The sequence below is a fragment of the Scomber japonicus genome, chromosome 13 (assembly GCF_027409825.1).
Source record: "Scomber japonicus isolate fScoJap1 chromosome 13, fScoJap1.pri, whole genome shotgun sequence".
NCBI classification, from domain to species: Eukaryota; Metazoa; Chordata; class Actinopteri; order Scombriformes; family Scombridae; genus Scomber; species Scomber japonicus.
In genome coordinates this window covers 1,808,889-1,823,131 of record NC_070590.1, presented here as the reverse complement: position 1 = coordinate 1,823,131, position 14,243 = coordinate 1,808,889, and the positions used below count along the sequence as shown (strand labels likewise).

Below are 14,243 nucleotides of genomic sequence, written 5' to 3'. Positions count from 1 at the left end.
ACAAACTGTAAAGCTGGTGGAACAAAGTGTCTCCTACACACACTGCAGAGACATCTGTGTGAAATATGTTTGTTTTTTCTCTGATATCAGCAGCTGTTTGGAAGTGCTGCTTCTGTCACAGAGTCAGAACAAACCAAACTTAACCGTTAGAGAGGTTTCACTTCCTCAATCTGTTCTCATAACCTGCTTTGATCATACAGTGTGTGACTGTTACATTTCATTTCTCTTTTATTAACAAGCTGGGAGGAAACTTTTTGAGGTTTCAGTCAAATGTTACATGAGTGATGTAAAAATCTGTGAAATCAAGTCACTTCTCAGAGATGCAGTTCTGGAGGACGAGTATACACCAACAATATGCAAAAGCCAACTTGTGTTTGTACAGGATCAGAATGACGTCGCCCAGACCAGCGGACGTAACCGGACTGAAACACAGGACAGAGAATCACCTGGAACGAAGAATAAAAAAAAAGAAGTCTGCCACCAGGTATTTAGATACAACTCAGTAAATAATTTCTAAATGAATGAACAATTAATCAAATTATATCACAGTAAAATGATTTGTCATTTATTTCCAGGCTATCATGTACAGCACTGAAAAGAGGAAAATGTCAAAGCAGAAAGAAACAAACCCAAACAATCTACCTGAAGAGATTCAACCTGACGAAGACGAGGGAGCTGCCATGGAGTCAATATTGATTGATATCCATGAAGTCCACATGAAGGAAATACACGAACTGAGAAAAATCACAGATGGGTTAAAGCAGTTTGTGGCAGAGTTGAAAAACAGAGAAAATAAGCAGCGTGAAAACAGAGAGATGGAAGCGGCTAACTATCAGTGCCGACTGACACAACTGGAGGAGAGATGTCAGAGACTTGAAAGACTTTACCGCAGGAATAATCTCAGAATTCATTGGGTGCCTAAAGGAAGTGAAGGAAATGACTTGGTTGGGTTTGTGAAGAAACTCATAAAGGAGGAACTGGGTGTTCAGGATGAAATCCTCATTGAACGAGCGCAGCGGGCGAATGGATGGGTGACGGAGGACAATAATCCTCCCTGGTCGATAAGAGTTTGCTTCCAAAACTACAACATGAAGCAAACGGTGCTTCAGGCCGCTTGGGCAAAGAAGGACATCCAGGTGAACAACCGCAGGATTTATTTTGATGAAGACTTCACCACCGAGGTGTATAAGGAGCGTGCAAAATACAGAAATGTTAGAAAACAACTTCAGAGCAGGAAGATCAAGTCAAAGATAATTTTTCCTGCAAAACTGAAAATATTTAAGAGCGATGGACAATTCAAGGTGTTTGATAACCTCAAAGCTGCAGCAGAAGGTCTCCGAGAGTACGGCATCAACATAGAGATCCCATTCGAGGAGACTTACTGCTGCTCACAATAAAGATCATGACACACCATGACACAACACACACTTCCTTTATCCCGTGATGATGAATAATGATTGAGCTCTTTTAAAACACTTTGATTTTAAAGCTAATCATTATTTTATGATGTAATCTTAACCAATCCATTCTGTCTTTCTATTTTTCTATTCTGTTTTTCTGTTTTATTTTTTTCTGTTGTATGAAATGCGCTATGTAAATAAAGCTGCCTTACTCTGTCTTGCCTAAATTGTGGACACAATGCATGAAAAGGGTTTACATGCATAATCACATTGTGAAGTATGATCTAGTTGCTAATGAAAACACATGTTAAAACAAAAATCTAATTAGCAGGGATTTTTTAATGTGACGTCAGAGAGAGAGAGTGGAGGTTCCTCAGGTCGTGTGTGATAGAGATTTTAATTATGCAGCCCAGACATCAATGGAGAGAGTAGACAGGAGTCCAGGATGTCTTGCATTGAAAAGGATAACTTACTTGATCAGAAGTGAATGAATGATCAGTACACATTATGTTCTGATGCTTCCTTGAATTCTGAAGTTTCTCTCCTCCGGGGATAGACTTTAAACCTCACAGATAGACTTTAAACTACACAGATAGACTTTAAACCACACAGATAGACTTTAAACTACACAGATAGACTTTAAACTACACAGATAGACTTTAAACCACATAGATAGACTTTAAACCTCACAGATAGACTTTAAACCTCACAGATAGACTTTAAACCACACAGATAGACTTTAAACTACACAGATAGACTTTAAACCACATAGATAGACTTTAAACCTCACAGATAGACTTTAAACCACACAGATAGACTTTAAACCTCACAGATAGACTTTAAACCTCACAGATACACAGATAATGTCAAAGGTGGAGCCATGCCCATATATGGTCATATCCAACACATCCTTAATATACAGAATTTAGTCTACTGGTCTATAGACAAAACATTGCTTAGACCTTACTCAGGACCTTTGTCCTCCATCCAATACTATATCAAACCTCTGACTCCAGTTACCTCTACCCCACTCAGGGAAAACAGTCAAACACATATCTGACCTTGGTTGCTATAGCAACACTATCAAAATACCTCCTGTTTCCCCCAAAAGGAAAAGACTCACTGTTTACCACTATGTCAAGGGGAGACGGGGTCTAAACCTAACATTTGGTGTGGTCTTGCTATGACCGCAAAGCCTAGTTTGACCCAGTGCATATTAATGATGGAAAATTCCCTAACATCAAAATCACATTACAACATTCTCTATAAACGAAACAAAAGAAATGATTCTGGTTATTCAAAATAGAGAAATGTTTAACTGTACTTCATTAAACAAAAATGATTAAAGTGATTAATAGTTATTTTGAAATTTGGAACACACAATAAAATCTGGAATCATTAAAACAATGAAAACCTGAAATGAAAATAAAACAAGGAGTACATGAACACACAGAAGCCTCTGAGTTTCATCCGCAGACAGCAGGTGATACGCATCTGCCTCAGTTTAACACTCAGACACATCACGCCTCCCACTGTCTGACTCCCTGATTCATTAAACTAAATACTTTTGCTTACAGACCTGAGGTCTCCTCCTCCTCGTCATCATCCTCCAGGGAGAGGTCATCCAGCCCAAGACGCTGTATCCACTCCTCAAAGCCTAGAAAATCATAATATCTCATTGTCACATTATTGTTAACATTTGCGTCAACAGTTGTACACACCTGGGGTGCTTGAATGACGGATTTAGTGGTCTTCTTCACCATCAGCTTAATCAGCCAACTCATACAGGCACAGAGGAGGATGAGTAGGAGAATGATGACCAGCAGTGTAGTCAAAAGCTTGATCAGGTTTGGAGGTGCTGATTCTTCACACTCGGCAGTGAACCGATCCAGTGAGAGTTGGAGGTCACGGTCTGATGAAGCCAACAGGACCACATCATCCGCAAAAAGCAGTGACCCAATCCTGAGGTCACCAAACCGGACCCCCTCCACACCCTGGCTGCGCCTAGAAATCCTGTCCATAAAGATTATGAACACACTCTGTCCCTTCACTGTTTAATGTCCTGTCTTAATGTCGTATGTTATTATATCAAAGTTATTATATTGCAACAATAAAAGTAAATAAACTACATACAGACAGTTTCTGCTCAACAGGAGAAAATGCATTCATGTAGAGAAACACTGAAACTGATAATAATAATTAAAGCTGCAATCAGCGGTGAACGGGCCCTCGCCCCCCATGCATGTCGGTTTACAGATACAATAGGGCTTCGCACTGGTCACCGCTCGGGCCCTAATAATAATAATAATAATAATAATAATACATTTCCTTCACCTCTTCTCTCTTCTTGTTGTCGATGTTTAAATTATTTTTTGTTGTTTTACTAAAAATCTGTCGGCATATTTTCAAAATATCGGTGCTGATTTTTTTGCATTGTCTCCTTCACAATGACAGGTTTACTGTTTTATCATGTTGATAAAGTACAGACACACACTGAATTAAAGGAATAAGTGATGAAAGTGTTTGGCTGGTTGTTACAACTGTAACATGATTTTGGACAAAATCTGTGGAGACAAAGAACTGAATAAAAGATGATGATCCCCACTGTTAAACATATTTGAATCAAATGTCAATAAAGCTCCTGAAACTGATTGATAGGTTCATGAGCTCAGTACAATCAGCAGCTACATTCACTTTTTCAGAGTTATGGATTAATTGTCACCACTCTGAGACTTTACAGGAACAGATTCGTCTTAACCTGAGATTATGTTTTGTTTCTATTTGTTAAACATCTGCTGATAATTGTTTTTTTTAAGTATATTTTGTGGGGCTTTTTTTTTAATGGAGAGACAGGAAACTGGAAGAGAGGGGGTAATGACGCGCAAAATAAGACTGCTCAATGTGGGCTTCGAACCGGGGTTACCTGCAGTGAAGACTGCAGCTTCAACACATGGGACGGGTGCTCTACCCGCTGAGCTAAATACCGCCATAATTGTCTTATGTATCATAAAGTCCTTTTACAGTTCTGTCAGTGAACAGTTTAATCTGACTAAAAGATCTGTGTAATGTTCACACTACAGTAAACAAATAAACAGGAAGAGCATTGGCCCACCGATACTGATCAAAGTACTGATGTAAGGCAGTAGCCTAAATGAGTCATTAGGGCTGTCTCTTCCTTTGAGGATTCAACACTTATTGCTGCTTGTTGCTTACAGGACACTGTAGCTTCGCTCTGTGTTGGTGTTTACATGGAGACACGTGACCAGTACACGTCCCACTTACGTTATTATGTCGACGCCATTTCTCTTCTTCCTGTTCTAAGGTAAGCGTGTGAATGCCGATCTGCATTATCCTAAAATATACAAACTAAAACCACCCATCGAGTCAATCTGTTCAACTAATGTGTAAATTATGACGTGGACTCACAGTTTGATGAGTCAGTGAATGTGTTTGGTATTCAAATATTGGCTGTAATGTCGCACGAGTAGAGCTTTCCGGTTATTGTCTGCTACATTTTATCACTAAATCATAACTTCAGAGTGCCTTATTTAATTTAAATTTGTCATTTTCAGTGTTAGATTCTCATTTCGTATAATTTGTTTCCCACAAGAACATGTTTTTAAAAAGGTTTACTTTCACTGTAGAACCAGCATCCGATGTGATGGCGTGATAAGGCCTGTGCTGCCACGCCTTAACCACAAGCCAGCACTTCCTCCTCTCCTTTTTTCTACACTTCTAACGGTTTTGTGGATTAAAAGCCTCGCCTGCATTTGGATTAACATTTTGGAATATTGCTTCATTTTGAGATTTGAGATTTATTTAATTTTTTATTGTTTTTAAATGTTTTAATTTTAGCAGATAGGCGGTTTTTATCAGCTCGTCTTTTATTTTCACCTCTATGTCTCTCGTCTCTCTGAGTGTCAGAGATGACGAAGATTTCAGAGAATAAATGGAAAATTGCTCTGAGCTCCATCCTGGAGGAGCTGGATGACTCACAATACGACAAGATGCAGGTTTATTTAAATGAAATCCCCAGTAGTATAAAGAAAGACAGATCCAGAGAAAAGATGACGCAAACAATAGTCGAGTATTATGGAGTACAAGAGTCCATCTCTGTGATCAAAGAAGCGATGCAGCACATACCGAGGAGAGACGATGCAGTCCAGGACAAGCTGCGTCCCTTCGTGGATCAACTGAACAAACTGTTGGAGCCGAGTCCCACTGAGCTGGAGATGTCTGCTGACAGGAGAAACATGAGCGAGGGAACCTTTGTGGAGGTGAGAGACCATTAGATATTTGTCTTGACACTTAATACGTGCATATCCAGGGTTTGGTAATGGTATCACAATAAACAGATAAATGTGCATTAACAGTGACCAACACCTAAAAAGAGAGACGTCATCAAGGCGACCAAAAGGTCGAATCGCTACAAACTGTAAAGCTGGTTGTACAAAGTGTCTCCTACACACACTGCAGAGACATCTGTGTGAAACATGCTGCTTCTGTCACAGAGTCAGAACAAACCAAACTTAACCGTTAGAGAAGTTTCACTTCCTCAAACTGTTCTCATAACCCTGCTTTGATCATACAGTGTGAGACTGTTACATTTCATTTCTCTTTTATTAACAAGCTGAAAAAGCAAAAACAAAACATTTAGATGTTTTAGTCAAATGTTCAGTAGCGTATTAAGATACAGGCAACATGGGCAGCAGGGAGATACATATATATATATATATTTTTATTAGTGGTGGGCATAGATATTTTTTTTAATCTAGATTAATCTCACTGTATTCTTGGAATTAATCTAGATTAATCTAGATTAAAATGGCTCATTTGAATTCTGCCGAAGGCATTCAGAATGTGTGTGCTACCCAAATAATGACTAAAAGTAAGTCTTTGAGAACGGGTTTCTGAAGCCAGGTGGCGCTTTAGACCAGGGGCTCATCTCCTGTTCCCACAATGCATCACAAACTGCTTGAGAAAGCTGTTCTACTATGATAACTGGTGATGAAAATAAATCATGTTCAATAAGATGTACTTGTGTTTACTAACTGTTTATTCAGTTAAACATGAATTTTGAACTGTAGGCCTCCATAAGAGGTCGTGATGAACTGTTCACAGTCAGTAGCTTTGTGTCAGTAGCTATGCCTCTGCATAACAAGACGGCAGCACGTGTGTGGCTAGTGAGCTACTGATGTTAGGTTGTTTTGGTGTTGGCTACGGCCCACAGTAGCCTGAGTAACAGTCAAGAATAAAAAGCTAAACCGGCTAACGTCTCGGCGTGTGGTTATTGAGGGACGTTACAATGTCAAGGTGAAAGTCATCATAGCTTGCTAGTATAGACCCAGCTCCTAACCCAACTTTGAGAATAGATTAACGGCGATATTTTTTTTATCGTCCGATAAGAGTCTCACGTTAACGGCGATAACGGCGATAACGTTATACACATATATATACACACACACACACTGCCACTGCAAATGTCACATGAGTGACGTAAAAATCTCAGCAGAACAAAATGAAAACTGAAACTGAAATCAAGTCTCTCAAAAATGCAGTTCTGGAGGATGACAGTCATAACACACAATACAACAATATACAAAAACCAACCAACTTGTGTTTGTGCAGGTTCAGACTGACGGCGTCCAGACCAGCGGACGTAACGGGACTGAAACGCAGGACAGAGAATCACCTGGAATGAGGAATCCAAAAGAAGGAAGTCTGATAGGTATGTAGATATAACCCAGTAAATCATTTCTGAATACAGGAAAAGATCATCAATTGGTATCACAGTAAAATTAAAATTATTTGTCAATTATTTCCAAGCTTTCATGAACAGCACTGAAGAGCAGGAAGAAGAAAAGAACCAAATGAAACTCCGCACAAACCATCCAACAGAAGAGAATCAACCTGCTGAGCGCAAGGAAGCTGTCACGATAAACTCTGAGATACTAAGGGAAGAACTAAGGAAAGAGCTAAGGAAAGAACTAAGGAAAGAACTAAGGAAAGAACAAATAAAAGAACTAATGAAAGAACAAATGAAAGAACAAATGAAAGAACTAAGGAAAGAACTAAGGAAAGAACCAATGAAAGTACCAATGAAAGAACTAATGAAAGAACAAATGAAAGAACTAAGGAAAGAACTAAGGAAAGAACTAAGGAAAGAACAAATGAAAGAACTAAGGAAAGAACTAATGAAAGAACTAATGAAAGAACTAAGGAAAGAACTAATGAAAGAACAAATGAAAGAACTAATGAAAGAACTAATGAAAGAACAAATGAAAGAACTAATGAAAGAACTAATGAAAGAACAAATGAAAGAACAAATGAAAGAACTAAGGAAAGAACTAAGGAAAGAACCAATGAAAGAACTAAGGAAAGAACTAATGAAAGAACTAATGAAAGAACTAAGGAAAGAACTAATGAAAGAACAAATGAAAGAACTAATGAAAGAACTAATGAAAGAACAAATGAAAGAACAAATGAAAGAACTAAGGAAAGAACTAAGGAAAGAACCAATGAAAGAACTAAGGAAAGAACAAATGAAAGAACTAATGAAAGAACTAATGAAAGAACTAAGGAAAGAACTAAGGAAAGAACAAATGAAAGAACTAAGGAAAGAACTAATGAAAGAACTAAGGAAAGAACTAAGGAAAGAACAAATGAAAGAACTAAGGAAAGAACTAATGAAAGAACTAAGGAAAGAACTAATGAAAGAACTAATGAAAGAACAAATGAAAGAACTAAGGAAAGAACAAAGGAAAACAGAAGAAACCTTAACAATGTGCATAATCGCACCAAAATGGAAGAAGAAAAGGGAAATCATAATTTTATTTTTTCGCTAAGCACCACTGATGACAACTGCTTCTGTATTATTCACTGAACATATCTGAACAGAAGCAGAGATGCCTAGTAGGGATTGTAGCATGTAGTCTGTGTGCGCTCTACAACACACACACACACACACACACACACACACACACACACAGTGAACCAGGTGAAGAAATTGAGGTGATGACAGTAACACTCATTATATTACTATAAAGTCAATAAAAACTACCAGAGTAAAAATCAAAGTTGAGTAATTTAATTTAATCTGCCCAAATTTAACCTGAATCTGTAATGACAGTGTGAGGGGTCGTGATACTCTACGCTGTAGCTGCACCACCTGAGGGGTTTCTGACCAGCACTTCCTGTCTTTGACCAGCACTTCCTGTCTTTGACCAGACTAAAAACGTCTCATACCTCAGGAACGTTATGACAGAACATTTGGCGGTTTCGGTTATCGTGACTTTTCATATCGCGATATACCTTGAACACGGTTATCATCCCATGCCTAGTCTCTAGAGGGCGCTGTTAAAAAGTGTTAAAAGTGTTAAAAAGTGTTAAAAAGTGTTAAAAAGTGTTAAAACGTGCTAAAAGTGTTAAAACGTGCTAAAAGTGTTAAAAGTGTTAAAAGTGTTAAAACGTGTTAAAAGTGTTAAAACGTGCTAAAAGTGTTAAAACGTGTTAAAAGTGTTAAAACGTGCTAAAAGTGTTAAAACGTGCTAAAAGTGTTAAAAGTGTTAAAAGTGTTAAAACGTGTTAAAAAGTGTTAAAACGTGTTAAAAGTGTTAAAAAGTGTTAAAAGTGTTAAAAGTGTTAAAAGTGTTAAAAAGTGTAAAAAGTGTTAAAAGTGTTAAAAAGTGTTGGTCCTGAAATGTTCTGAATTTGGGTGAGATGTTACTTCAAAAGGTAATTTCCAGAATAAATCACCAGACATTAAGGTGAGAGGACATTCAGTGGTTTCATGTGAAAATGTAAATATCAACTCTTCAGTGTTTCTCTTCTTTTACACAACGACATTAATAAAACATCATTAGCATTAAACAGTATGAAGAGAGAGCGATAGTTTAACTCCAACATGAGGCTGTTAGCTTCCAGTTGGGGATGATTGTCCCATGTTGGGGTATAAACATATATAGTATGACATATTGAGTTCTTTCTTTGTTTTTAGATGTGAAGCTCAGAGCAGTCTGAGACGTTCAACTGCACAATATAGCTCTTACTATGCCTTTATTGTTTTTATCTATTATTATATTTGTGTGTGATTATATTGTATTTTAATAACTGTACAGCACTTTGGTTCAACTCAGATTTTTTTAAATAAAGCTTGACTTGACAATATTAATATATAGGGATAAAAATGTTATAGTACTGTAACGTGAGGGTTGGATAGGTGGTATTTGGACACTCTTCAACTGTTTCAAAAGATGCTGGTGTAACTATCTGAATCTGTAAATATGTAAATACTAAATCACAAATATATAAACATTGTAAATATATTGCTGGTAAATTAACTCAAATTAAATCTTACAGTACTTTATGATTTCTCCTGTTCATGTTCTCTTGGTGCAGGAGATATTTTAGATTGTTGTGGATAAGATGTCCCACATTTGGCTTTACAGGCCTGCATCACTTGTCACGTTGCCTTCGGTCACCATGGTTACAGTTATTCTGGTTTTTCTTTGTGTTGCTGCTGTTTTACACTTTGTTGTAAATAAAACTGATCGTCCTGGCATTAAAAAATGTGGTTATCTGATTCTGTAAACCTAGTTATCACCTCTGTTGTTATTCCTCGTTTAGAACAGGAATCCATTCAACCTGCGTTTTTTAAGCAAATGTCAAACAAGTAGAAACGTGAGCGCGCAGGTGTTCAAGTGTTAGAGAGCAAGACACATACGCATCGGACCCCGGTTCAGATCCGGACCTTTGCTGCATGTCACACCCCCCCCCCCTCCTTATGCCAGAACAAATCTTTGAACGAATGATTCAAGAGTAAAATCTTCACGTTGAATAATTTGTTGAGAACAAAATTAATTAAACCGAAACCGAAACCGAAACCATCGACCCGCTGAGGACCGGATTCAATATCACACCAAATATCTAAATCACAGCAGCTCCTACCTGTGCTGAGGAGTCTCCTCCCAGACCTGGATCAGGGCTTGGATCAGGACCAGGATCAGGACCAGGATCAGGGCCTCACTGAGCTGCTGGACTGTCTGGTGGAGTTTTCCTGTAGCTGCTCAGCTGGATTTAGGTCAGAGGAACATGAGGTCCAGTTCTGTACCAGCGTAAGGTCTGACAGTCTCTGAGGGTTTCATCCTGGTACCGTTGGCTCTGACATGGAGGTCTGTGTGACCCCCCAAGGATCTGCCTCCCCAGACCATCAGTGACCCCCCACCATAGCGTTCAGTCACATGTTCTCAGTGTGAAGCTGCTCTCATCTGTTAGAGAACCGTTCTGGTGTTTCTCTGAGTGCTGGTCCAGGTGCAGGCTGCTGGGCTGACCAGGTTCCACTAGAGGATGTCCTCATGCCCCCTGATGGAGTCTGTTTGGGACAGTTTTGCACCTGTTGTTACTTCATTTGCATCAAAGCAGCTGAAACTGATTCACGATCACTTGGGCTTCCTAAATGGACAGATTGATCTTCCTGAAGTTTAACTGAGCTGCTGTTGAACTGACATCTTTAAAGTCTGTAAAGTAAGAATAAATATGTGTTCTGAGTTTGACATACCACAGAAAAGTGTGTTGTTAACCACCCTGCCAAATTTGAATGATAAAAAAAATCACCAAATATATGAAATATATGAAGCCCCGCCCCCTACCAAGTGTCACCTGTCAATCAAAGTCATCACCTCTACCAGAAACATGGACGCTAACTCAGCTGCTAGCTCGTTGGTTAGCTCGGCGGCTAACTCGGCAGTTAGCTCGGCGGCTAACTCAGCTAACTGGCTAACTGTAGACTGTAGTAGTAGTAGTGCTAACTCAGCTAACTGGCTAACTGTAGACTGTAGTAGTAGTAGTGTGTGCTGAATGTATTTATACCTCTACAGCAGCAGGGCCGGGTTTATGCTAATCCTAGCTCCACAATTCAAATCTAAATGGTTGAAATGAACTAGTCCTTTATTATGTATTAAGATAGACTTGTCTCCTTTTACCTGAAATTATATATTATAAACAGTACCAGTGTTTGTCCAGCAGGTGTCGCCACTTGCATCTTAATATTTGAGACACTGACTGATTTTCAGCACATGAACTTCATAAAGATTATTAATTATGAATCATGTGACTGTTGACTCTGAAGTCTGAATCATGAGCAGAACAGATTTTATTTCTACTTGACTTTATTAAAAAATATTATCAACAAAATCATCAGGAAACATGCACACACATGCACACACACACACACACACACACACACACACAGAGTATCCATCCATGTAAACTACATACAGCCACTGTTTGTGTGTAACAGCAGTAAACAGACATCATGAAGAGAAAACACTGAAACTGATTTTACTTCCAGAAGAAAAGAAAGAAAAAAGAAAAGCTGTTGGCGAGCTGACAGTTAATCTACAACAGAAACCTCAGAGTGATGAGAAGTGAAGGGTTTCATTCCAAAACACTTTGCATCTCATTTATTCATCATTTAAAGGTGGAGGATAAAAACTACCTGATATTTCCTGTTTTGAGTTTCCAAAAATATACACTATTTATATAATTACATGCAGCTCGTTGAGGAAGGAAACTCTTCACGGCAGAAACCAGACAAGCCAAAAATTAGAATATTAATAATAAGAATAATAAAAAAGAAAGCATCGTTGTGGTTGTTGCTGTTCTGTGTCGTAACGTGCACACGCTTCAACTCACATTCAAACCAAACAGGAAGAGAAAAAAAAAAAAAAAAGAATAAATCTACAAAAATAGACCATCAGGCATTTTTTTACACTTTGCATGTTTTGAGTTTTTCGGAGTCGTTTGATCATCATCGTCATCATCGCTCTTCTTCTTCAATCATTCAGATCTTTATTCACATACCGACATGTGAACAAACTGCGCTGGGGGTCAGAGGTCAAACGAGGCGTTCAGGGTCTCATCGTACAAACAGAAGGCAGAAACAAACTCACTCGTCTGTTTTTTTGGAGCATTTCAATGGAAATAATGAATATGACTGAATATCTTTTTTTTTTTTTTTTTTTTTAAAGGAGCAGACCAGAGTTTTAACTGCAGATCATTCAGGAAACGTCATCAGATGTTTAAAGTTTAAATGTTTGAATCTGTGAGAGAAATACTGACATCAATCTTTAAGCTTGTTTCAGTTTAAACAAAATTATTAAGAATCAGCATCGTCTCTTTAACCCTCCTGTTGTCCTCAAGGAAGGACAGGAGGAAGGAAGGAAAGGAGGAAAAGAGGAAGGAAGTAAGGAGAGAAGGGAGGGAGGAAGGAGAGGAGGAAAAGAGGAAGGAAGTAAGGAGAGAAGGGAGGAAGGGAGGGAGGGAGGGAGGAAGGAGAATAAGGATGAAAAGAGGAAGGAAGTAAGGAGAGAAGGAAGGGAGGAAGGAGAGGAGGAAGGAAGGAAGAAAGGAAAGGAGTAGGGAGGGAGGAAGGAAGGAAGGATGGAAGGAGGAGAGAGCAAAGAAAGAGGGGAGGAAAGAAGGGTCCATTTGACCCGGGAGGACGAGAGGAGGGTTAATATAAAGTAATTCTGACTTCTTATAACAGAAATAATGAATCTGATGGATCCAGTTTCTCTTTTATTAAAGTAAAGTTGAACATTTTGGAGGTTAAAACATGAAACATCTGGTTTGACCCTTTAAAAACACACACACACACACACACACACACACACGCACACACACACGTTGAGGAATGACGGATCCAAGCTAAACTTTCTGCGTCAGAGTTTCATGATGTTTGATCAGCTGATGAGGCGTGACGGCTGCTCTGCTGCTCTCACTGGCTGACGATGAGCTGCCTCAGGTAGGACTGCGTCAGGCCTCTCAGCTCCTCCAGCGTGTAATCCTCCGGCATCGGCAGCCGCGTGATGTGAGGAGCCAGCTGAGCCAACGGGATGCTGAGAGAGTCCCACGCTGCGTCTCCGTGCTGCAGACTGAGGACCACACGGAGGATGTTCGCTACACGCTTTGCCATCTCTGCAGAGAGGAGGAAAGAGAGGAGGAGGGGGGGAGGAAGGAGAGAGAGGAGGAGAGGAAGAGAGGAGAAGAGGAGGAGAGGAGGGGAGAGGAAAGGAGAGGAGGGGAAGAGAGGAGAGGAGAGGAGGAGAGGAGAGGAAGGGAGGGGAAGAGAGGGGAGGAGAGGAGAGGAGAGGAGGAGGAGTTAATAATAATAACAACATCGAGGCGTGGGCCGGTATGAGATTCTGACGGTATGATAACCTGAGCTAAACATTTCACGGTTTCATGATTACAGCTATAAAATGTGATATTTTGAAATGTCTGTATTTAAAAAATAAATAAATACATTTTCCATTGCACAGTCTTTTATTTTTAGTAAATATGTATTTAAAATAAAAAAATAACTGAATTATTTCTAAATACATAATGAAGAAAATAAGTGCAGTCCTTTAACTGAGGCTAAACCTGCAGCTCAAGTCACGACATAAATTAATTATTTTTAGTGAAAAAAAACACAAAATGCAAATAAACGCAATCACTGAACCTGCGGCTCAAGATCAGAACATAAATAAATAATTTATCTTCTAAGATAAATATAAATAAATAAATGCAGGCAGGAGCTTAAAACTGAATCTCAACAGTTTTTGGAGACTTGCTCACGATCATACTGGATGTATTTCCTCCTCGTGCTGCTACTGTCCGTTACCTTTTCCCTCCGAGCCGCGGCCGTCTGTCTTTTTACGGTAGCTGAAGTATAAATACAGCCGACTTGGTGCTTTTAGACGGAGGGGAAAGTTTGGGGGGCTCGCCTCCTTCAGCCGTCGTACAGCCTGCAGAGCTACCTGCTTGTAAACAGCAACCGGAGTACGGGAGGGGTTGGACTTC

General features: G+C 39.2%; 2 protein-coding genes across 2 annotated transcripts in view; one reads left to right on the top strand and one right to left on the bottom strand.

Moving 5' to 3' along the window:
* Positions 1–14,243, top strand: part of LOC128371068 (ribonuclease kappa-B) — a 112,540-nt gene that overhangs the window by 19,621 nt on the left and 78,676 nt on the right. The gene's annotated exons all lie outside the window — the stretch shown is intronic.
* Positions 12,796–14,243, bottom strand: part of nup98 (nucleoporin 98 and 96 precursor) — a 41,495-nt gene continuing 40,047 nt past the window's right edge. Inside the window, 1 exon segment of the mRNA XM_053331273.1 lies at positions 12,796–13,376. Coding sequence (XP_053187248.1) covers positions 13,177–13,376 — 200 coding nt within the window. The 3' untranslated portion in view covers positions 12,796–13,176.